The 25,099-nt window shown below is 46.6% G+C and overlaps 1 protein-coding gene across 3 annotated transcripts in view; it reads right to left on the bottom strand.

Annotated features, from left to right (window-relative positions):
• pde4a (phosphodiesterase 4A, cAMP-specific) overlaps positions 1-25,099 on the bottom strand; it is a 39,171-nt gene that overhangs the window by 9,514 nt on the left and 4,558 nt on the right. The window contains exons 1-6 of one of the 3 annotated variants that reach the window (XM_030089448.1): positions 8,937-9,948; positions 6,851-7,036; positions 6,430-6,466; positions 6,180-6,250; positions 5,393-5,442; positions 3,102-3,214 (exon numbers count right to left, since the gene is read on the bottom strand). In XM_030089448.1, the coding sequence (XP_029945308.1) occupies positions 3,102-3,214; positions 5,393-5,442; positions 6,180-6,250; positions 6,430-6,466; positions 6,851-7,036; positions 8,937-9,139 (660 nt within the window). In that variant the 5' untranslated portion in view covers positions 9,140-9,948. Of the gene's footprint in view, positions 1-228; positions 2,286-3,101; positions 3,215-5,392; positions 5,443-6,179; positions 6,251-6,429; positions 6,467-6,850; positions 7,037-8,936; positions 9,949-25,099 lie in introns of those variants that run through there. The other 2 variants (XM_030089447.1, XM_030089449.1) reach the window with 2 other exon arrangements.

A 25,099-nucleotide genomic window follows, 5' to 3' on the forward strand; every position in this document is an offset into this window, starting at 1 on the left:
TGTTTATGTTCCTTATAGCACCTTTAATGATTCTTCCATGTATAATATACCACGCACACAAGTAGACACATACTTTTGAACAAAAATGAGACACAGACATTGAGTTGGCAATACACAAGTTGTTGTAGCATGCATGGATATACCAGTAATACTTCAACAGCCTAGCATGTTATTCAAGATGGCCACCGCCAGGCCTTGTTTGCTCACTGCGAGCTGTCCGAACCCTACCTGGTCCCACCAACCGATGAGCCAGGGCCTGGAGCAGGTCTCACAGAACAGGTCCACTAAGGGCGTCCTGCGCTCCGCCGCCGTCCCACCCCCCTCCAGAACTCCTCCCGCCGCCGCACCAAGGTCCAGCTCTGCCCCTGCCCTCCCCTGCAGGGGGCTGTAGCTGGAGGAGCGGGGCAGCCTGTAGCCCCCCGGTACAGGTGAGGGGCAGGAAGATGGCGCCGGGTCAATGGCCTCCACCACACCCATGTTGAGGGTGACGGGCGGTTTGGGCCGATGGCACAGGCAGGAGGTGCGGTAGTGGATCGGGGCGGGGGCGCTGCGGGTGCCCCAGTGGCATGAGGGCGTCGTCAGGGCGTGTGGGGAAAGGCCACAGCCAGTCAAGCCGGGACACTCCAGAGTGACGGCTGCCCCAAGAGGGGGGCGAAGGAACGGGGGAAAGGGGGAGAGGGCAGGGGCTGCTGGTGCAGATTGTCCTTGCCTACATGCAGAACCCCGAAGCAGGCCACCCAGTCAGTCCTGAGTCAGGCGCCAGCCTTCTGTGGTCAGAAGATGAGGGTCTCCCTTGATGGGCAGACCAGGAGCCCCCCCCGGATCCGGCTGCTGTGGCGACTACATCTCATCCCATTTGCTGAGCAGACTGACCCAAATCTGTAGCCTTCTGCAGGGTAAAAGGTGGACGGAAGCCGAACAAGCGAAGATGGAGGGAAGCAGAGGGGGAGCGGGGGACCGTCTGAAGGGCACAGAGAGGAGCCGAGTGGAGCAGATGAGTGGCAGTGTGAGAGAGATGTACACCCAAAAAATTATGTTGCAGGAGCTGAGCAGCTTGACAAGCCGTAATAAAAGATTTAGATGATGGAGGCGAGTGGAATGCAGAGATGATAAAATCAAGACAGACAGATGATTGTTGTATTGAGTGATGTTGGTATGGGGAGCTGGGATGACAGCAGGAACATTGGGAAAGGGAGAGGGGGGTTGGAGGGGGGGGGGGGGGGGGATGAGATGATGGTGGCTAGAGAAAAACAAGGATGGAGAGAACGTAGGAAAGGCGGGAGCTGAGGAGACAGGGAGGGATGCGAGCAGCCCTGTAGCAGACGGTCAGGCTGGAGAATCACACACGGCTCTGGTCTGGAAAAACAGGCTCCCTTCTCCTTGTGTCGCCTGCCCCTCCCCCACGGTACGGATCCAGAGGCCCGGCCCAGTCCTACCGGCGCATCAGCCCGTCTGTGCCGTCTCACCCCGACCGCCAGCAACACTCAGTGCACGGGGCTGCCTCTCGATACCTCCGTAGCCCAGCGCTCTGCTCCGGCTCAATCCATGCCTCGGCTGGCCAAAACGCCAGAGGTCTAATCCCGCCGCTTTAGGCTGCCGTTCCTCCTCAAATGCTCTGCCTCTTGCGCCATTTCCCTGGATGCTGTAGACAGCTCTCGCAAGCTAATCAGGCAGTGTGGCTGCAGGCGCGTGCGTGCGTGTGTCTGTGCTTGCCTCCTCTCCGAGAGCAAGTGCGCATGTGCAGCCAGACAGCATGTACGTCTGTCGAAAATATGTGTGTGAGCGAGGGTGTGAGTAAGGGTGAGAGACTGAGTGGGAATATTCATGTGTGCACCTCCATGTTGGCACGGCGTGGAGGATTTCTGCAGCGTACTTACGGCCGCTAAAAGGCGGCGACATATTCAAAGAGACTCCGTTTGCCCCAGGAGACTTCACATTGTGTGTGCACAAAGACGCACACATTCAGACACAAAGAAATGTGTACACACACACACACACGGATGGTGACCTTTCATCACACTCCTGTTCAGTCCTTAAACTAAGATCCTGATTTGATCCACAAAGAACCCTACTATTTAGTATGAGTGGAGAAGATTGTGGAGGAAGGGTTTCAGGAATAAAACAAACAAGCCACTTGATGCTGTCTCTTTAAGGCAGAACACTATTAAAGGAGCATTGCCTCGGTTTCATTGGTCGCTGCGTAAACCACATGGCTTGTGGTCACGGTGGCAAGCCAATGACTAAAAGGGAAGGGCAGACCCTGCTGCTGTTCGATAGCAACCAAGGTTACAGCAGAGACAGCAGCATCAGGACCTGGACCCCCCCCCACCCCCACCCCCTCCACCACCAACACACACACGAAGACAGACCAATACATCCTTCTTCTCTCTCTCTCTCTCTGTCTCTCTCTCTCTCTCTCTCCCACAAATATAAAATACAGCAAGCTTGTCCATGGACACAGGCATGCAGATTCACCGACGCAGAATTCCTATTGTCCAAAATCGAGCAGAGCCTGGCCGCATGTCAGGCCGCCGCAGCAGCAGCAACAACAAATCCTGAACCACGCCAAGCGATCATGTTTGCCAGTCCACTTCACCAAAAAGCCATAAAACCACAAAGACATTGTTGACTGTGTATAATAGTACATTACAGCCCAGATGAATTAATTATACACATCATTACTACCACATGACTGAAGATCAGTGCAAGGAAGATTTGTCCATAATAATCATATAGAAACATGATTTCTTGCAGCCAGTGTGTTTTTTTTTTGGTTTTTTTGTGGACCAATATTCAGTAGAGGTGTATGACAGGTGCATGGGAAGCATACTGAAGGAGCCTGAAACAATGACTCTTTTGGGTCACTTCAATAATTCACCCAAGTCAAGCTGCATCATTTCTATTCCATAATAGTGAGAGGAAAGTCAGACTGGAGCTGCAGCCCAAAAACACACCCAAAAAAAAATCACAATAAGATCAGATTTTCTTGTAAACCAGCTGACATGTTTTTGCTTTTTTTTTTCCCAAGGATGTTTGCACCATACTGAGTAAACATGTTATGCAAATAAGATGATCATGTGTGGGTGTGGACAGGTGTGCACCTTGTTGGAGGCCATCTCGCTGACTGAGCGGTGGGTCTGAATGGTCTCCAGCTGGTCCAGACACCAGTCCAGCTCCTCCAGAGTCTCCCGAGCCATCTGCTGGTATGTCTCCTCTGGCAAGGACACACAAACACAAACATGACACATGAGGCAATGTAAATCAACAGTCGAGAAAATGAACAAATAGCGGCCTGCACGTGTTTGGATCCCATGTTTCCTCTGAAGACCAGAAGTTTCAAGTGGAAAAGGTACTTATTTTTCAGGTATCTTTGTTGTTTTTTTTTCCTTCAAACTGACTGTTTATCGTGTTAAGTGAAAAGCTTGAAGCAACTAAGTAACACTGAAAGTGTAAGAATTAGAACATTTAATAGTAATGAAGCTACATCAAGTAAGGTTAAATGCAAAGGCTACTTGTTTTGTACCAAAAAAGACGAAACAAGAATAATTTTGACATTAATAACAAAGACAAGCATATCACACTGGTCCAGGTGGGTCTTCTTAGCCAATTACAGGGCCGCTATCCAAAATATTTAAATATCTATCTTTGGTAAAGATGACCAGCTGAAGGCCAAAACAAGTATAAGGAGGAAGACAGCTGGTCTCGGCAGTTTGGAGACTGATGATCTGCTTGGCTTTTCACCAACAATTATCAGCAGGTTTTACAGCAGGGTTATCAAACATGTGGCCTGCGGGCCAAAACCGGTCAATGAGGTGGTTCATTGTGACCTCCAGGGTGATGCTGCTAAGCGTCATCATAACAAGAAAATACAGAAACCTTTCACAGGGCCCTTGATTAAATAATGTTTCATTTTAAACAGGAAGTTTCAATCACATTTTTTTTTCACTTTCGAAATTAAAATCTGCATCTTTACAGTCCATTTTTTTCCATGAAAATTTTTTGTAGAGTCCAAAATGGAGCAAAATCCCACTCATTTCACATTTCTAACGGAGAGGAAATCCCCAAATGGGACTGGTGTGTCACTGAATTCTGTTAAAGGATTTCCTGTACACCATCAATTCCTTATATTCTACAATATCTAATGTTTTATTTGCATTAAGGGAGCCTAAATATGGCCTAATTTAATGATAAATAAGGATATGGCACACAGGATGAATTCACAAATATGGTCTCTTCCCTATTTTACAGCTGAGTAACTGTAGTTTTTTTGTTTGTCCACTAGGGGGCCCCACTGCTCCAGTAGACATGACAAGACCCAGAACTGAACCTCAGAGGTGTACCATGCTTTTACTCCATAGGTCAGTGATGTAACTGTGAAAGCTGGAAGTCTTTTCGCTGGGGAATTAGCACTGGAGCCACACCATGTGGGTGGCTTGATGAAAATAAGCCGGCTAAAGGCCACAAAAAATCCTGAGTTCGAAGGAGCCACACAGTCTGGAGTTTTGTCTTGGATAAATTACAGGTAAAATATTTCAGACTGCATTTTCAATTTAAGAGGAAAATGTAAGCTTATTCATCCCAGAACCTGTAAAAAACTGAGTTATATATTAAGATCTACTTCAGGTGTGTCAAACATGGAGTCCATGGGCCAAAACTGACCTGCTAAGCCACTCAACAAATGGTAAAAATGTCAAAGAAAACATGTTTTTGAAGTAATATCATGGTAATTGTTTGGGGTGGGGTTTTTCAGCTACATTTAGAAGTCTTTGAAAGACTTTTCATCATAAATTTTGGTGTAAGCTGCTTGTAGTGAAACATATACTTGATGTGTTAGTCTTAAATGAACATTGTCAACACACCACAGCCTATTCATCCCCTGTCCCATGTCTCTGAGTGCGCCTGCAAGCAGAGGAACAAAGACACCGTGCGACAAAACTCAGAGCATCCACCGGTTTCTCCAACACGATGACTCATTTTGCTTGAACACCCACCAGATCTTAGTCCAATAAAGCACATTTTTAAAGCGATGCAACGGGAGATTCACAAATGTGCATGCGAGAGCTGAAAAATCGGCTGAGTGAAGCTGCCATGTCAACGAGGAGCGTTTCCACGACCCCCTTGAATCTGTGCAGCAAACAACAATGGCACTTCCCAGAACAAAAGCTCATGTTATTCATAGAAATACTGTGTGTGTTCAAAGGCCATGCAGTCTCATGAAATGTTTGCTGTGCACGTGATTAAAAAAAAACCCACCATGAGAGCCAGACAGTATTGTGTGATGCTCCACATTCATTTCCCTTAATGATGGTGCATTTGGGGAACGTGGGAGTCTGGGTGTGTCCTTAAAGGAAAGTCATTGGACTAAAAGAGTCTTAATTAGCTGACGACATACCAGAGAGTGTAGCTTGGGGAACGGTGGGCTGGCTTGTCACTGGCGACCTCCTGTGGACAAACACAGCATTGCATCAGAGCGGGGTAAACACACTGCTGCCCTCTGGTGGTGGCAGTGCACATCTGTCACGACAGTCTGAAGCTTGTCTCTTACAAATAATACATCATTTTATTTTATATATATCAGAACCACATTGTGAAATTTACATATATAAATAAAAACTGAATTATTATGCAATTGGTTTCATTCTAAACTCAGTATGTTCAACTAAAGATCTTCAAAGCAAATGCAAAACTTGGGCCTTCCTCAGTTTTAAATAGCTTTTCTCGTTGTATAATGACATGTGGATATGTAATGTGAGAGACGTTTTCAGGGTACAACACACGGTAATTATAGACGCTGATAATTCCGTGGCGCATTGCTTTATATATCATATTGACGTGGAGCTAAAAGCCTGCCAGCTCCAGCTCCCTTCTCCCGTCTACAGCAATACAAGAGAGCATAATTTTAGAGGTATTGACCGTCTCCATCGTCTGGGAAGAGAATCAGGGACGTACGTATGAGGCATGAGGCTCAGTGCATACACTTCTCAGCCGGGATGCTGGAAAAGGGCCCAATATTGCAGATGATATTTTCCTCGAGCATTGATTGCTAATCGTAAAGTGGTTAATCATACTGGCTAAAGTGTTTCCCCACGGGAACAAAGGAAATGGAGACATTAGGCCTATACACACTGCAAACCGAGCAGGCAGTTTGGGGAGGGGGTGTTTGACCGCATGATACTGACTTGTTAGTGGGTGTTGTGACATTGGCGAGGATGGTGAAGTTGCTTCTTACAGTTCGTAGGCTGGCCAACACCTGGGGGACGGATGGACAGCGTAGGAGGGAAAGAAGGAGTAGAGAAGAGAAAGGGAGGAAGCAGGGGAAAGGGGGAAGGGGGGGGGGGGGGGGGGGCAAATTCACTGCACTAATTAGCTATCTTTACTGCTTATTTACAGTGTTTAACATGTCCGATAAGGTTGACGGGGAAAACATACCTGAGCGAAAGGGGTAACAATCATGTCTTCGGCGTGCCTGCAGGACGAGAAGTGGAAATAAAAAGAGGCGAGTGTGAGTGGTTCGGGCCGCTGTGGCTCTCAGTATTAATGTTTATATGAGGACTGCATCCAGTGAGCAGGATGTTTACAGAGACCTATGTCGCTCTAAAAACAGAAATAATCCTGAAACTCTCCCCCAACAGAAGGGTTTTGGATCCTGCGAGTGTCCTGAAAGATAAGTCAGTCACTGCAGTGCCTTTGATAATTCAGCACGATTTCATTAGCATTACACCAGCATAATGACAGTCATAACCGCCGCTGCGTGAGTCGGGATAATATGCAGTTACTGCAGAGTGCCTGTGAGTGGACACTATGGGTTGTCCCCGGTGTGACGGATCCAGGTTGAAGGCTTGACTCTTACCCCTCACTGTTGATGGAGGAGTTGCGTGACATGGTTTTGGGGGATGTGTCGTAGTCGGAGTCGGAGCGGTACAGGAAGGACTCCCTGCGCTGGCTCTGGGGGAACGAAGGGTGGAGCACCAACCCAGGACTCGCCTGCGAATCCATGGGGCTGCGGCCTGGTGAGGGACCATTCTCCGAATCAAAGCTGAAACGACGAGAGGAAACAGGAAGGACATTTGTTTACAGCAATCATTAAGACGGATTCTCGATGTCCTTATCTCACAGTGACAATAAACAGAAGCAGGATGATGATAAAATACTCAAACGCAGGCACTGCGGCCCATTCTGCCACATTTGTGCCTTGTTGGAGAAGAAGTTGGAGTAAGAGAGACGTGACAGACGCTACAGCGTGAACGCACGCCACTGTGACTTTGCCGTTGCACTGGCAGAGCGCCTCTGGGCTGCTCTGAGACTTACACTTCACTGACAAGTCAGACTTTGGAGAGAGTCGTGTCGAAACAAGCACAACGTGCCACATGAACCGCAGGTTCTCACTGGGTCTCTTTTAGACTCAGAGATTCAAATCAAGTCTTTGCAGATTATTGGATTTTCTATTCACTTCATGCGTATGATTCAAGGTTGAACACACAACTTGTGGTGGCACAACACTCAACAGCATTGCACATTTCCACTGATCCACAAGTGGTGGAAATGTTCTGGAACATGCCAAAACACGACAGGAACACCCCAAGCTCGTGACAATGGAAGTAGACAGCTCCAGGCTAAAAACACAAAACACTTTTTTTTTCCACCCAGTGTTCCCTTTTCATTGTCTCTATTAAAGTAATGATTAAAATCGATTGATATGTATTTTATTACAATTTATGTTTAAGTACTGAAAGGAAAATGTAAAAAAGACAACTTACTGTGAGTTTTTTTGTCCAAAGCCATAGATTTTCTCAGTAAACACAACAACCTTACATGTGAGAACTGTTCACTGATGAGGAAACTCCACGCATCGCTTTGAATTTCAGACTTTACCTCACGTGTCTTCTCCCTCTTCTCTTTAGACTGTGGTACACAGCAACTGCACACGCAGCGTGGCACTGCTGGTCGACATTAAACTCGAAACAAAAAGCTCAGCCTAATCTGTCGGCTCCATCAGAGATGGGTTTGGTCGAAGGGGGACACGCACGGCGCCTCACACTCGTCTGTCTTCACAACAACTGCAGCGGCGAAGCCAACTTTTTTCTGAGATGAAAGAAAGATTCGATCTGGCAGCAGAAACTCAAGCCTGTATTGATCCAGCAGAGCTTTAGAACGGGCATCAAATAACAAACAGATGATGGATATTGTTGAGATAACCGTGCAGACGCGATAATTTACCTGACAATATTTGTAAAAGACGGGCCGCTTGATTTATTAGGCTTGTGTTACATGCTAAAACAACCACTAGACTTCTATATATATTAAAAATATGAGTCTATAATTGTCTCTTGCTTTTGAATATTGCACTGACTTTTCAGTACGTTGCAGTGGAGCTACAGCATCTATTTTTAACATAAAGTAACTTTTATCTCCGCAACATCTCCCCGTTTCTCCTAAACTTTGAGGTTTGTTGTCAATGCCGTTGTGAACTCCTCTCAGATCAATTTATACAATGGCTTGTGATATATATATATAAAGAATTCACTTATAAATTGGCCAATTATGAGTAACTCCTGCCTCCACCCGGCTTCGTGAACGTGGCTACAGATCAAATTATCATCAAACAAGTTTCCTGACTGATGAAAAACACTTCAAAAATGTCAGCCACAGGGACTCTCTGCAAGCTTCACACACTAATCCCCATTTTTAGATTTTTTTTTTTTTTTCCCCTGCAAACTTCTCCAAGTAATTATGAGACTTCAGCATTTTGATTTCACCACTTCCCAAAATCTAATCCATCTGAGTGAGGTTATTATAGTATGTGCTTGGAATAATTTAGTCAGAGATTGTCTTTGGTGAGACACATTACAGTCTCGTTGCACAAATGAAATGTGTCTAATACTCAAAGATGGAGGCGGGTAATTCATACATGTCGGCTGACTGGTGTGCAGCGTTACCTGCAGGAACAGTGGCACGAGCGCCGCCGCTCCTGGATGCTGCGGTTCAGTTTCATGCGTCGGAACAGCGCGGAGCCGCCGTGACCCCGGGCCTGATCGCCCGGTGACACAGGTGAGGTGAGGGAGGCGGCGGGCGCGAGGGAGGGCGGGCCGTCGGGACTCTCCCACAGCCTCAGCTGTCGTGTCAGCTTCCTCTGACTCATCGCCGTTCCCTGCCGGAGCTGACCAGTTTTCAAGACGACTCACCCGGCCTGCTCTTACTACCGGCGGCCTCGCTCCCACGCCGTCCCCCTCATCCACTACTCACGTTCGGAGGGAGAAGCAGCAGCAGCAGCAGCAGCATCTGCCGTACGCGCTGCAAACTGTCCTCAATCCAGAGAAAAATCAACTAACAAAGCCTTGATCCTCCCTTTAGTCCTTGTCTCCTGCCTGAGGAGTCAAAGTTCATCAGCATGCATATCCTGTGCTGTGATCCTCAGGCCTTGGATGGTTAAACTCCAGTTCCCCCTGCTCACATCTGCAGTTTGTTCCCGGGATTTATTCAGGTCTTCTTAATCCTTGTGCAGGGTTTTTTTTTCTTCTTTTTTTTCTTTTTTGAGGTCTGCCTGTTTGTCAGCTCTGAGTCGAGTTCCTCTGATACTTCACCACATCAGGCCTGATTGAGTCCCGCTGCTGCTGCCGCTGCTCCAGACCTCTCTCACCATCTGCTCTCCAGGTCACCGTGCCTCTCGCGCTCACAGCTCTCCAGACTCCCGTGCCGTGGGAGCAACAGCGAGACCTGCGATGATCTCTTTTAATTCACAAATTAGCCAGTTGTTTGCCCTCTGTTGTGTGCTGCTTTCCCCTCCTCCCCTCCGCCTCCCCGACGCAAGCATGTGCTCTCACTATCCTTATCTGTCTGCTCACAGTTCCTCTGCAGCAACAGGAAGGCTGATCAGTAAGAGCAACAGACCACAGGCGCTAGAATAGAGCAACACGCGGAGCCTGTGTAATGAGGATTTCCAGCAACGATACAAACAGCCCAGAAAGAGGAGGAGAAAAAAAGTGGTGGTGGGGGAAAAAAAAAAACGGGTTGACTCATACCCCCGTGTAAATGTTTACATATTCTGCTGAAGAGCGTGCAAGGTTTGGCTCAAAACAGTTTGGTGTTTTGACATCAACAGCCTTGTTCACTAACGGGGTGATCTGTGGCCTTTGGATTCCAGCAGCAGTGCCACCAGATGATTGTATAGACCATGATGAAAAAAAAAAAAATCTTTAAACAGGGTACATTAGGTCAACCACAGCTAATCCAGGCATGACATTTAAGATACATATATTTCTTTGTACGTATGTATCTGACTGCAGTTCGTATGTGCAGAATATGAATGTGAAAACAGATTGTGCAACTACTTTTTAAACCTCAAAATTTACCAAAAGAACATGTAGAAACAATGTTGTGGCAAGTGTTGCAATTTCCTCTGAACAGAGAAGGAACGAGGAGCAGCTTATTAAAGTGTTGAAGATTTTAACAGTGCATTACAGTACTGATGCAATGATTAGCACTTTACAATAACGTTTCTTACTTCGCGTAGTTGTTTCAGGTCCTTAATTCCTGTAAAACTGTAATCTCACAGGTTTGTGCTCCCACGTGTGTCTGTTCTGATCTTTTTTTGTCGGTGGGAGGAAAACGTAGTACAGGGAGAACAACTCGGCCCGTCCTCCAAACTATTATCACCATCTAATACTTCCTATTCAGATCAGGTTTCTTTAATTAAATTGAAAAGTCAGTCTAAGCCAGTTTAATCAGTATTTAAAATGATCAACCACATCCCCACTGCATGTATTCCCCTTTAAACATATTTTTGCACCTTTTTGAAAAAGCGATTTTGATCCTGTTTCAACTCATTATTCAGCTTATGGCCACGAGCTTTAAGTATGTGTTGAAAGTACAATTAACACGTGGATATTTTCTTTTACAAATATATCGATTTGCGGTCCACAGTTCCAGACTTTTCTGCAGCAGGAATGCCAGATAGATAATAATGTTTGTTCTGCAGATACGCCAATTCTTTTTCAACTTTGATTCCTAATTTCTGCTGCCCTGACACTTTTTTGTGTTTTCGCCCGCAGGGTTAACCTTTCGTCACTGTTTGCATTACAGATTAGACATTTGAAATTTGCACGTTTGCGTGCATGTGACACCCTGCGTTTGTGTGCTGTGTGTTTGTGTGTGTGTTTTTTTTTTAGCATCTTGTCATGAGGAGGCATCACAAAGAGAGGTAGCCAAACATAAATTGTCACAAATTGAATACACTCTCTGCTCCTCACCAAATAAGAGCACAAATGAGATGAGTTGTGAATAGTATCTTTTTCTCCCAGCCAGCCTGTTTCTGCGAGAGCACGGAGCAGCAAAAGGAAAACAAGCAGAACCTGCTGCATGAATTCAGTGTTCTACCTTTCAGCAGGCGGCTTAAAGCCCGAGCATAGTGAGGAACACAGCTGAGATAAGATGCCTTGTCAAGCTGTTTCCTCCTCTCCGCTTGCCTTCCACATTCAGCAGTTTACCCTTTCTTCTTATGCTCGCTTTTCCCTCGCCTTCACTTCCTGCTAGAGAGTAACCTCGGTTTGTTTACGGTGCACTGGGGATGGATGGCGGAGCTCTGCTTGGGAAGCCTGCTTCTTAAAAATGTGTTTCTTTTTTACATATAGGCTGTTTGAACAGTGCCTCTCAACCGCAGGCTTGGGAAAAGTGTCAAGAATTCTAATTCACTTGACAGTCACTATTGTCATCTCTGGAGAGCTGATGGAGAGACAATTATTCTATCTCCTATCAAATACTGAGTCCCTGCTTGGTAATAAAGGGTGAAACCTCTCAAAGTGACTCATGCACACCCGTGGATCTATACACACACACACACACACACACACACACACACACACACACACACACACACACACACACACACATGCAGGTGCATACTGGCTAAAACACACCTCTATGTTGCAATTAAGCACACACACACAGGCAGATGAGCAATAACATGAAAGCTTTTATTTTCCCCATGCTCTATAAAAAGGTAGACTGGACAGACACACACACACACACACACACAGAGAAATGAGAACATTAACATGAAAGCTATTTCGTTTTCGCCGCACTATAAAAAGACAGACTGGACACACACGCACGCACGCGCACACACACTGCACACAGTGTGATTATAAGCTGGGCTGTGGGCAGCTCTCTTAGCTTCATTACGTGAAAGCAGGGTCCCTGTGGAGTGTATCGCTGCAGACAATGACACGATGATCAGAGGTTTTCAGAGGGACGGGGATTTGTGCCGGCAGAGTGACTCCTTCTTATGGAAGATAACAAACTGTCTCTGTCAGGATGGAGAGGAACACGTTAAAGCCCCTGGCTCTCATGTCACCGCACTACCTGAACCGCATAAGTGTGTAAAGTCGCTGAGGCTCTGCCAGAGAGAGAGAGAGAGACCAGCGGAAATGGATATGTTAACAACGTGGCTCCTTCTGTATGACTGAGAGATGCGGTCACTGGCTTGGAAGATGTAAAACTCATTTACTGCATGTGCTTTAGCGTCAGTCTGACTTGTTTTGGTTGAGGAGTCTCATACTCAGGTATTACTGTATTACTGGTTTTGTTATTAAATTAACTGTTGTATCTTGGCGCGGTAAATCTTTGTACGCAGAGTAAGCTGGAAAAATTGGCCCGTGCAGCGACGGCACGTCATTTTAGGCTTTTCTCTTGCACACGTCCCTGCAACAAAGGAGAAGCCTGATTTCATGTTAATAATACAGCAGGCTTCAAAGAGCTCCAGAGCCCTGAGTCAATACAGCGATTAGTTTAATTAAACCTATAAGTCTATATGATAGTGCGGGGGAGATTTACATACATCCCTGGCATTGACCCTTTTTTTCCCATCGATTATTCATTAACAATCATTACCGGGCCGACCTCCTCGGCTGAGGGGCGGGCCACTGCAGCGTCAGTGGTTTCTCCCAGCAGTGGGGTTGGTGTCAGCTCGCCCTCGCCCCGTCACAGTTACTGATGCTGCTGTTAATCAGGCCTCTCTGAGGGGATGAACAAACCCTCATTCATTTAAGCTTCTTAAAAAAAAAAAAAAAAAAAAAAAAAAAAAAACAGTACACCCAGTCGAAGCCCACCAGCCCCCCTCCGCTTCGTTCTCTGCACTTCACTAAGTTAATGATTAACCCGCCCGAGTCTGTCACCCTCGTTCTCACACAGTCATATGAACCAACACACACACATATAGACAAACATGAGCGCGCAGCACATGCACGCGCGGTCCATACTCCCTGCTTCTCTGCCTCCGTGGAGAATGACAGTTATTTCCTGCCCCCGCTTCCTACTCTGCCAAGCAAGCACAGATGCTTATTTCCACGTGCAACCCCCTCCTCCCCTTCAAACAAGCCCCCACCCACCCATGAGCTGCGTCTCACCCAGGCATTTAGCACCTGGCTGATTGCTACCAGCGAGGGGGCGGCGGCGAGGGCAGTCGAAGGAAAGAGGAGCGAGCACTTGCAAATTGGGAAAAGGGTGTCCGTATAGAAAAAAAAAACAACAAAAAAAAAAAACACAGGCGAGCTCCTGCAGCTGAATCATCCGTGGATCCGTCGAGCACGTCGGGGTTTTCTCTTCATTATGATGAAGCTGGGGCACGCCTGGAACTGACACATCGGGAAAATGGCACGTCCAGAGCCGGCCTGCCATCTCCGCTTGCCTCTGCTTGCCCTTTGTGCTGGCGAGCACGGGCGAAGCAGGAGACGGAGGCACGCTCGCGCCTGCTTATATTTTAATGCAGACATTTACAGTACAGTGCACAGGGAGCACGGGGCTCTAACGGCAAAGTGTCATCGCTGTACGCCACCCAGGCAGAGGGGGCTTCGCAGAGCCGAGGCTGGAATAACAACAACATGCATGTAACGTATGAAAAAAGAAAAGGCGGAGGCAGAAATGCACAGGACGGATCTGTGAGAAGACAGCAGCCACACTGTGATCTGGCGATCGACCAGCCTTTCATCACTCATAACTAGATCATATCTCTAGCTGTTACAATCACAGTCATTTCAGGACTTCTAATCAAGTCTCGAAGCACCGTGATTTTTCATGACCTGACTCCCGAGCAGTCGTTAAACTTATCAAATTATGTCAGTGAAGAAGCACCGCCGTCCTATTAGTCTACATCCAGCTCGCATTGTACGCAAGTTACAGCCTCCCAGCAGCCCCTCCCTCGCCCAGACTGAAAACAGCTGCATTACTGAGGGTTGCTGTGAGCCTTTGCATTCATCCGTCCGCGATGAGTCACAGATATATCCTCAGATAAGACTGAAAACAATGCTGAACCCGTTGAAAATTCAAATCCTCCTCAGCCCGTACCCCACACTTTGATTGTACAAGATAGCAGAGCTGCAGAGAGATCCATATTTGACTGCTAACACCGGGCTGAGTCAGAAAACTAGATTTTATATGTATTATGTCCAAAAGTCAAAAGTGATGAAGTGCGTTTTTGCTTGCAAAATGTTTTTACAGTGCAGTGGCTCTGATCTCCCACAGTCCTCCCCGTCCTGACGCTCCTCCCCTGTTTGCCCCCCCAGCTGTCCACTCCATCCACTCCATGCACAGCCCGGCCCACCGGTCCAGCTCTCCGCTGTGCTGTGGTCAGATCACAGAGCCGGAGATTACGGCAGATTATCCTGCCCACGGGATAACTGACCCAAGTCCGGGCGACCGAACACACTGCGTCTGAAAAGTGCAAAAAAAGAGAGAGAGAGATACGTGTCTTTCAGGAAGAACCCCGAGGGATTGGCCGCCATTTCACACCTGGCAAATGCCATAGGAAAGGGATTTAGTTTACGGGCCTCACTAGACAGGATAATCAGCCTTTATTCCACAAAGCAACAAGCCCTCCACATTGTGAAAGGGCAGCCACAGCCAGCCTTCTTAATCTATTAAAGCACTGTACAAAATAAATTCCTCCAGGATTTGGCGCTTCACACATACAGCCTTCAGCCCAGTATTTCCGCCAGCCTGAGGCGTTCCCGCTCCGCGGCTCCCCGGATTGTCTTACACTTTGTGTTCTTCGAAACCCTCCAGAGGCGTCCGTCACTTTACATCAGACGATCTCTGAACTCCGGAGGTCTCTCAGGAGTCTTTCCTCAGGTAGCGGCCGACTGGATCTGTCATCGCCTGCCTCGCCGCCGCCTCGGCTCTCGGCTCGGCGCAGTTGCGGCTGTGTGACACGGCCCTGCTGTGCACACACAGCATGTATTTGACTGTAAATACCGTACAGTCGTAAAGTTTTAAGACGGGGTTTGTTGTTGTGCCGGGTCTGTATTTCAAACAGTCACCGTGAGTTAAATTATACTTCAATGCTTCACTGTCAAGTATTGAAGTTAACAGAAGGTCTACTGTGCACCGTAACGGTTTTATTATGACTCTTTTTGAAGGCACATAACGTACGTAACTCAACAAGCCTTAAAAAAGTCATTATTTAGTTGTATTTCCTCACACCAGGCTCTGACAGTCATTCACTGTATACGTCGACTTGTTTCTGCCTTCAGGAAGTGAAACGCGTGCTCGATTGGACTGAGGTCAAATGAATTACAGGGCCTGTCAGCGTTATCTGATTAACGTTTCCATTCATGAGTCTTCCTCCTGCGCGAGCGGCCTCAAATTTGGAGACGCTGTAAGACAGGGTCGAGAAAACCGCAAATTTAAATTAATCTTTTTCTATGTTTTGTCGTTAATTGTAGCACATGTTAAAATTTAGAGGTAAAGGGGTCGGTTGTGGTTAGGTCGCTGTGTTTTTCTTCTTGATTTTTGGTCCATCAGTGTTTGTTTTCATCCTCTTCTTTATTGTATGCTCAATGCTATAAATAATTACAGCTATACTCAGATGATAAGTGGACTTCATTTCTATGGTGTTCTTATAGAAATTGGATTATTACTGTCAGCACACTTCACGCGATCAGTCACATTCACCCATTCATCCAGTATTAGTGAGGGTTGGCAGACCCAGAGATTGGAGGATGACCCGCTCTACCGACTGAGACTCAGCCGCACTGAAGGTGCAGACCGTGACCCCTGGCAGAAGCTCTTTTCCGGTGCCTTTTTTTCCACTCTTCATCTTCCGTGCTGCACAGATATCCCTAAGCTTTTATATGTAAATCCCCCCTGCGATCCCAGAGGCCGCTGAGTGCAAACGCGTTTCAGAGTCGTGACTCCCAAACTGCTCCCCCCCCCCTTTTTCCCTATAACCAGCATTCCAGTTCCCAAGCATCAGGGCAGGGACCGGCTGGTTTAATGAGCGCCGCTCCTCTCAGAAGGCACCTTGTGTCTCCGTGTTGTGGGGAATTCCTCTTTCGTCCTCCTCCTCTCTGCTGCCGCTGCAGCGACTGAGGCAGGGCGAAACAGACGGATCAGCTGACATGGAGAGCCATCCGGAGGGATGACAGATGGAGAGACGTGTTCAAATGGTGTTCTGTTGAGTTTCCTGGTACTCACATCCAGATAAATTGGGAGCTGAGAGACGCACTCCTCGACGGGAGGAATCACCGATCCGCCGCGACGCGCGCGATGGAGTGATATTGATCTGTTTGTGATGTTTAATGGAGTTTCCCAATGAGGAAACGCAAACAGGAGGAGGGATGAGATTTGAAGAAGAATGGGGGGGGGTCAGTGACATAAAAGGGGCACGTAGCAGAATTTGCACTAATGAACTAGGTTTCGTGGCGCTCTCCAGCGTTCCTAGAAAGTGGTCAAGTCTGCACGCAAAACCCAATTAGTGCACTTTGTGGAGCAGAGCTGATGAGAAAAGCGACGCTCCGGCGAACCGGAGATGTGATGGAGCCGGACGGTGGGAAACAGCGATAACGGTGGTATCTTTACTATCAAATCCATAAATCTCCCTCCCCATGTTGTTAACCCCCCCCCCAGCAACATAACCTCCCCACCACCACCTCCCCAACAAGCCCACACAAGGAGTGGTATTTTTAGCACATCACCCTATCTCAGAGATGGAGCGCGTAACTCCCTTTCTGCAGGCTGGGGGCTGCTGGGCTTCTTTTATTTTAATCCAGACTGGAGAGAGATGAAGAGAGAGAGAGAAAGAGAGAGAAGTGTGAGTCATCCAGAGCTACCTTTGTATAGCTGTGGCTGTGTTCCTCCTCACCATCTCACTATCTTTTTGCTCCATCTGTCTTTTCACTGAGTCTGCCACTCTTGGCTAACGTGAGCGTCTATCTATATATCTGTTTGGCTTTCCAGCTGTACCTATCGAAAAGGCTTCAAATCATTCCTGTAATTTCAAGTTCTGTCAGATTTAATAATTTAGGAACGAACCGCAGAATAATAATCAGTCTTGACGTCTAATTTGTAAGACATATTCCCCTGCACAAAGATGGCTGGCTGAGTATTACCCAGAAATGATAGATAATTACTGATATAATGTGATGCAAAAACAAACGCTGGGCCCGGGCGCAGCCAAGTGAGAGAGCCTACAAGCTTGATTTGAATGCATAGTGAAAGGGTCCATTTAGCTTGATGCTCTGAATTGGCCTTTAATGCATTCGTGGCCCGGCTGGACAGAAGTGAGAGAGACGAGTTGCTTCCCCCCCCCCCCCCCCCCCCCGCTCGTTTGTTTCCCCGTATTGTCCTTCGTGGTCGGCCCTGCGGCAGCGCCATAAGCTGCACTGGTTTAAAGAGAGAAGGGGGGGGGGGGGGGGGGGGGGGGGGGGGCAGTCAAAAGAAATCACACATTTTCATCACACCCCTTTTTCCTTTTGGAAGTGTTTTTCATGTAGTCGATGAGTTTCTGTCCACTTGGAGGAAGCTCAGACGAGCTGTGAGCACAACACTGACATGTTTACACTTTCAAAGCTGATGTGTGAACATGTTTTCTCTTAGCATGTCCAACGCTGGCTCTCAGCTATATCCTACACTGCCTCCTGAGGGAGTCATTTAGCTCCCGTGCTAATGCTGCTTTTTTTTTTTTTTTTTTTTTTTTTTTTTTTGGCTCACCAGCTGTGCACATTCTCAAATGCACAGTCAGTCAGTCTTTGGTTCGAAGAAATGCAAACATTTGAACGTAACTGTGTAATGACACCATGCTGAGCTGTGAGAAACTCCAGAATGTGACATGACAAAAAGGCTCTGTGAGTTTAGACTGTTGCCACTGCACCAACATCTTCATGCAAGCTCTAATTTTATTTTAATCATCTTACTCTATTCCGCAAAAACAAGTGTTAGAATGTAAGAACCACACCCTCAGAGCTCTGAACCGTCTCCATCTTCAACACCTGCTCGAAATTGGGATTATATAGGCTGCAGTTTATTTCAGTCAACATCTGGCAAAGGGCAGGGTACATCCTGGAAAAGGTTGAGGGTCGTGACCCCTTTTTCCAGAATGAGGTTTCAATCCTTCGCTTTACATTGTTTCTTTAAGTGGAGTATCAATACCCACATTTTACCTGATATGTGACATCTTTCCTAAAAGAAACTTACAATGATCATATTCAGAATCATCGAAGTATGAATTGAGTCAATATAAAATAAAAAAGTAGATTTTTTTTTCTTTCATTTATCATGGAACATTTCACTGTCAGACACTTGAACTAACACTTCATAGTCGAGGGTTGCAAGAATCTGCATATTAAAGGTGAAAGCCTTGCTTCGATGACATCTTGATTCAACTGAAAGCTGACAAAAATGTGTTTCCAAATAACTGAGGCTGAATTGAGGTTGAATGTGACCATAAAAATGTGGGGTTTTTTTTACACTTTATGTATATTTTCCTGTTATGTCTAAGACACTGTATTCCAGGCTATCCTTTCAAGAAAACCTCATTTATGGTGAAAGACACACAAATATGTTTGACTTCTGAATTTGTATTGAAAAACAGCACTGAAAATGGCGCATTGTCAGAAATAGTTTCCATTCCACTAATCCAGTAGAAGTCGAGATATTTCGATCTAAACCAGGAATTTCCAAATGTGGGTGGTAATCTCCTCGGCGGCGGCTGAAGAGCTTCAGGAGGGACAGCAGCCAGACTAATCTGAGGATCTGGATGTCTGTACTCAGCAAGAAAAGAGTTTTACTTTTGTTTGTCTATTCATCCTAAGGAGGATGCATTAAAATAAAATAACTTTAAATGGGACTTTTTTCAGTTAGCACCCACTCTCAATGAGAAGCCGAGTGTCTTGCATTGCATCTCTGGAGCTAAATTAACCTTCGGCATCAATTCTAGAACAATCCGAGAAAGAACTTCAATCACAGTGCAGTAATACTAATAATAATAATAAGATAGAATCAAGTTAGTGAGAGAACAAAAAGAAAATCAGCGTCATTATCCTGGATAGTGCTGAGATATCATTAGTGAGGAGCAGGAAGTTGTCTCTGTGTGGATTCATTGGTGAAACCGCCTCAGGGCCACTGCCTTGCAGTGAGGCTCGGAAGATGGCATGTTCGTCTGATGAGTCAATCTGTCTGTCATTTTTGTACTTATGCTGCTCACTGCCCTGAATGTCCCTCACGGTCTTCTTTTTTTTTTTTTTGAGCATAAGCACTATAATTTTGGGCTTCAATTCAAATATGGCCTTTCACTCTCCACTTCTCTTCCCTCACGTCGCATCACGCCAGCAGCCTGAACCTTTCAGCATCTGTCTGTCTTTATTCCGTCACAGTGTGGTAGCAAGGTCCTGTCCACTCACCTATATGCTCCGTTTTCTAAATCTGATCATGGGCATCTGGAAGGTTTTTTTTTGGGTCGACAAAACAAGAAAACAAATCCGGGAATTTTTGTCTTCAGTTGTATTTACTTGTCTTTTGCTCTTGCGGTCTGAATAAATTTCCATCTTCGTTTTTCTTGCGTTGGTCATCGATGATCAGAGGTGGACAGCATGCTGGAAATGTGTGGTTTGGAACAACCGCTGTTAGAATGGTGTAAAGTGTAATTTGGTATGAGCAAAACTACATACTTAAAATACTCATAAAACTAAAACCCTCCACAATACTATTTAAAAGAGTGAGTGCTGATGTTAATATGTCCTCCTGCTGTGCCTGACAAGCACTCACGATAATGTATAGTATTTTTTTTTTCCTTGCTAATGGCTCCAGAAGCCGGAGATGGTGAAGATATATTGTATATATCACAGCAGAATGGAGTGAACCTGGGGATCTAAGTGCTCCTGAGCCAATGGCGAAATGATGAGGGAACAAGCTGTGATTGGTTATTGAGGCCTGAGCGGTGTGGAAGAAAGGAAAAAAAAAAAAAAAAAAATTGCAGCGGGAGACTTGCAGACCGTTCCAAGACGTCGGGGTCGGAGAATATGGGCTGTGAGAATGAGCAGTATGTCCAAGCAGGATGGATGTCTCCCACTCCGCGTATCCCCCAGACGCTTTCCGTCTCGCGAGCGAGCTTCGCAGGGAGGCTGGAAGCCACGGCGGCCGTGCCGGTGCGGCTCTTTGTGTGCCTTTTCACGAATGAGGACTCAACAAAGAGCAGTTGACCGGCCCCTTCGCGCTGCGGTTGCAGCTCTCACTTTTCCGCTGGCAGCCGCAGACCGGCCTCCTGCGCAGCGGCGGGGAAACTGCTGAGAAAAGTCGCCGAGAAAAAGTGGAGAGTTCAGGACTGCTGCGGGCCAGTGGCTGAAGCTTTGTGACAGTGCAGCGTTACGGTGACAAACACTTTACCATCATGATGAACACATCTTTAGGAGATGTGCCATGCCCTGCAGGGTGCAGAATGAGGACAGCGTATGCACACACACACACACACACACACACACACACACACGCATAAGTCTTTCACATTATCCCTCACTCTTGCTTTTTCGTTTTTGGCCTCTCCGCACTCGCACACAATCAAACATTTACACTCATGCGAACACGTTCTGGAACGCTCCTGCATGGACTTGCCGTGCAAGCGGGAGCAGCCACATTCAATATCTGCCTTATACATATTGAAAGACAGAATGAAAACTGATATGAAGCTCAATAAAACACTGGGAGCTGAGGCTGGTTTGGTTTAATCTCATTACATTGAGACCCCGAGGCTTCTCTCCCCCTATTTATAGCACCCTGAGAGAGAGAGAGCGAGAGAGGCAGGCCGGCGTTCACCAACACAACATCAATGGCTTGTGCAACGGCGGCCGTGAGTGGCAAGGGACACGACCAATCGGGAAGAGGTCTTGCGTCAAATTTGATGTGACAAAATACACAATTGCCAGTGATCTGTGAAGACAGCCGCCCTCATTCCCCATTCTCCAGACACACGCAGGCTTTCTCCGTTTGCCACACTGACTGCAGCTCCTGCTCCTCTTCACTCCTCTTATCTTCACACCTTCTCCTCCCTGGTTGTCTCTCCTCCTCATCCCACCTGTTTGATTCAAAGGAATGGGCTCAAGGGGTTGCCTGTTAAAGCAGGCAGCATCAATGCTGCTGCTGCTGCAATTATGCACAATATTTTTCACTGTTCGGATTCTTTTCTTTTTTCTTTTTGCCTGTTGTTAATACACTTTTCCTTCTTTTTGTGTTCACATGGTGTTTTTTTTTATCTGGGGTACTCGCTGCCGTGCTTGATGCAGACGTCTCCAGGCTCCAGCTCACCCAGGTCGTCATTCAAGAAAACAGCCATATTAAATTTCAGCCTGGTGTGTTGCAGCAGTGAGACGTATAAAACATGCATTGGAGAGGCGCTCCAGTGCCGGGGACTGAGAAATTCTCCCCTTTCAGACTCTGCTGATTCAAACGTGTGAGGATAAGGCACGCTCGCTTGCGCGGGGACGCTCTGTGACTTTTCGCCGGGCACCGTCGGCGCCGTGGATTGCACCACAAGCCTTTCAAGTTCCTCCTGAAAAAAAGCCAGCAACCAAAATGGGAAGCTCAGGGGAGAAAAGCCGCGTGGAGTGAGAGCACGCTCAATTCTGATCTTCTTTAAGGAAACCCCTCACAACTAAACCGCCCCAAACCACAGAAGTAATCACACAATAAGTCCTTGCTGCACAAACATACACACACAACAAAAGTGAAGGAGAGGGCATGAATAAAGTTAGGATAAGAAGGGCAGAGGAAGGTTGCACGGATCTTCATGACGTTGCCTAATATGCATCTCCCAGCCTGCATCAGCGTCATACGATCAGCACCACTGTTTTAATTGAGGATGCTGATAGAAAAACCGCTGCAGACCTCGTTTTGCCTTTAAAAGATGCAGAGTTAAAACTGGAAAACAGCAGCAACAGAATCCCCTGCAGCCATTTCTTCCCCTTTTGTCCTTCAGACGGCCCGAACATTGCATTTAAAGGTGTGAAACGTGAACATGGCCTACAGGAAGTGCTCTGACAGGTCACGCTCACACTTTTGCCCCCGCAGAGGTCCTGAGTCGGAACGGAGGGAAAACCTTATGTGTCAGCCCGCCACACCTTCAGTCAGCTATAAATCATAGGCTGCCTCATGAATTATGTAAAAAAAAAAAAAAAAAAATTCTCAGGCGCTCCTACAAAAAAACCTGGTCGCAGCTGCACAGATTGTCTGTGCTGTTTTCATATATATTCCTCGCACAAACCGATTGCATCTGTTTTTCCCTTCATGGGTTCCTGAATCATTCCATGTTAGTGTCAATAAAAAAATGATTTGGTCCGGGTCTCAGACGAGGAGCTGCGGGTGCGGCGTGTTCCTGAGCAGAGGCTGCAGCTGGCGCCGGCGTGCGTATCTGCAGTAACATTCCATAAAAAACACCTTGGAGAGGACGCATGTACCACTGCATGACTTATCGTCTCGTATTAATGGCTGATATTACACATTCGGTCTTGTACTGGAGGTAAACACACTGTTAAAGAAAGAAAATCTATTGTAGATTCAGTGACACATCAGCAAAAAAAAGAAATAGAGATGAATATTTTCTAAAAAGAAAACTCCTTCTGCTCTTTTTTTTTTTGTACTTGTAATGAAATTCACTTTGTAATCTTGCTCTTGTAGTGATACTTCCTCCACCGCTGCTCCCAACATGGAAAGACATCTTGAAGAATAGCGTTGAGCACTCGTGCCAGTTTAGTTTCCTCTGCGTTCTCAGCTCTCAAACTGTTTTTGTTTTCTAAAAGCCAATTATTATTTACTATTCTAAAGCATTTTCCAGTCACGCTCACACAATGAGAGCGGAGCCAAAACAATTTCTTTCTTCCTTTTTCTTTTTTTCTTTATTTTTTTTTTTTTGTTCTCTCCTCTGTATTTATTTGCAGTGTTGGTCAGAAGGGATTATGAAGTAACACATTACTGTAACTCCGGTTAGCAGCTAGTAACGCATTACTATCAGAGAATTTAATTACTGAAGTTCCCATGAGCTCAGTACTCATTATGTGAAAACGTTGTAAATAATATTAAATGTGGGAGCTGTCTGCTGCTGCCTGTTCAGTTGTTTTGTTGCTGCTTGTTCTTGTTCATAATTTATAAACCTGTTACAGGAAAAAAAAAAAACATAACATTCAAATTATAACAGTGTTGTATAAAGGTTTACCCTCCATAAAATATAGCATAAAGTATTCCCCATTTAAGCGAAGGTGTAAACAAAGCTGTGACTGGACCAAAGTGTCCAGTAAACAGATTTGTGACGTGTCCAGCTGCCACTAACGCCATCCGTCTGCTCCTCCTAAACGGAACTGACGCTCCTTCACGGCGGTCCGGTTACGCTGACAGTCCAGGGGCCTGAAAGTGATACCTCAGAGGAGACGCTGGCATCAGCGCTCAACCGAACAGCAGAGCAGAGGGTCCTCATGAGTGTCAGCACGCCGAGTGGGATCTCCAGGTGAGAAGCTTCCCTGGCGTCTCTGGAATTAGTCTGAAGCGGCGCTCTGCCTGACAGGTGTAGGTTATTTGTTCTTCCGGCTCGGCGGCGCGCGGCTGACAGGAGGACTGTCAGCCTCAGTCACTCAGGCTGCTCTGGTGCTGCTTAGACAGCAGCCTGCAGCGTATTCCAGGGGTCGCCCCCTCCCGCCCTTCCGCGGCGTCACAGCATCAGAGACCGCCAGCCGCTCCCGAGTGATGTCGGCCTCACCTGCTGGGGCGCAACACGAACGCCGCTTCCTGTTTTCACAGCCCTGCCTTGTCGGGGAACCTCGCACAAAGCGCGGCACCATTTTGCAGTTTTCTATCAAGCTGAGCTATTTGCCGGGAGGTGAAAGACTGCCACTTCTCCTGAAACTGGATACGTTGCACATTTTGACATTTAAATTCTCCCAAGTCTCAGCGGTGACGACCTTTCTTCCTGGCTTGAAGTGGGCGACTTGATTACACTAAAAAAGGGTTTCTCCTTTTTGTTCCTCTTTGCACCTATGGGCTCGAAGAAAGCTTTGTTTTTGGATCAGAAAAATAAATAATCCAAAAGGGAGGTGATTGTAAATTCACTCAGGATGATTTAGGAAGTGTGTTTTCTTCTCCCGGAATAAAAAAAAAAAAAAAAAGAAAAGCTCAGTTTTTCTTCAAATACCTTTCTTTGATGTGCCGTTTGAACTCATTCCTTAATGGCAGCCGATTCCCAGAAATATGATGAAGGCGCTTTCGCCAGCTTTGCTCTTGAATTCTGCGATTTCTCGAGAAACAGCTGGAGTGTAGAGACTGAAAAAACTGCATCGCTGTGAAATAGATTTAAGGGGGGAGAATGTAGGGAGTAATTATGTGCCGCACACTGTTAGTGGTGGGCAGTCCACTTCACCACTGGTCTGAGATTCGTCGCTTCGAGGGGAAGAAGAGGGGCAGGGTGGTGGAGAAATGACAGATTTCTGATAGTGTTCCTAATGCCGCTGTAAGCAAGAACAAAGCTATCGGAGAGGGATCTTAGGAGCTACAGGAAAGCAGGGAGATGGGCCACACAATGGAGAGACAAAGCGGGGAACAAAAGTGGAGATGCAATCAATACTCCCCATTTACAACAAGGTGAAATGAAGCGCTGAGATGATAGAGGATCAAAAGAGAAAAATGGTGCAATCAAAGACTGTCATTTTAATGGACAATAGACTGATTCAGACAATATTATTTGATAAGATGGGATGCCAAATGGCCAGCGTGGGGCTTATCGTAATCACAATGGACGGCTCGAAAGAGGCGGAGGAAGCGGCTGTATAATACGCTGAGGCAAAAAGTTCCATAAAGG

The sequence above is a fragment of the Salarias fasciatus genome, chromosome 4 (genome assembly GCF_902148845.1).
Source record: "Salarias fasciatus chromosome 4, fSalaFa1.1, whole genome shotgun sequence".
In the NCBI taxonomy this organism is placed as follows: Eukaryota; Metazoa; Chordata; class Actinopteri; order Blenniiformes; family Blenniidae; genus Salarias; species Salarias fasciatus.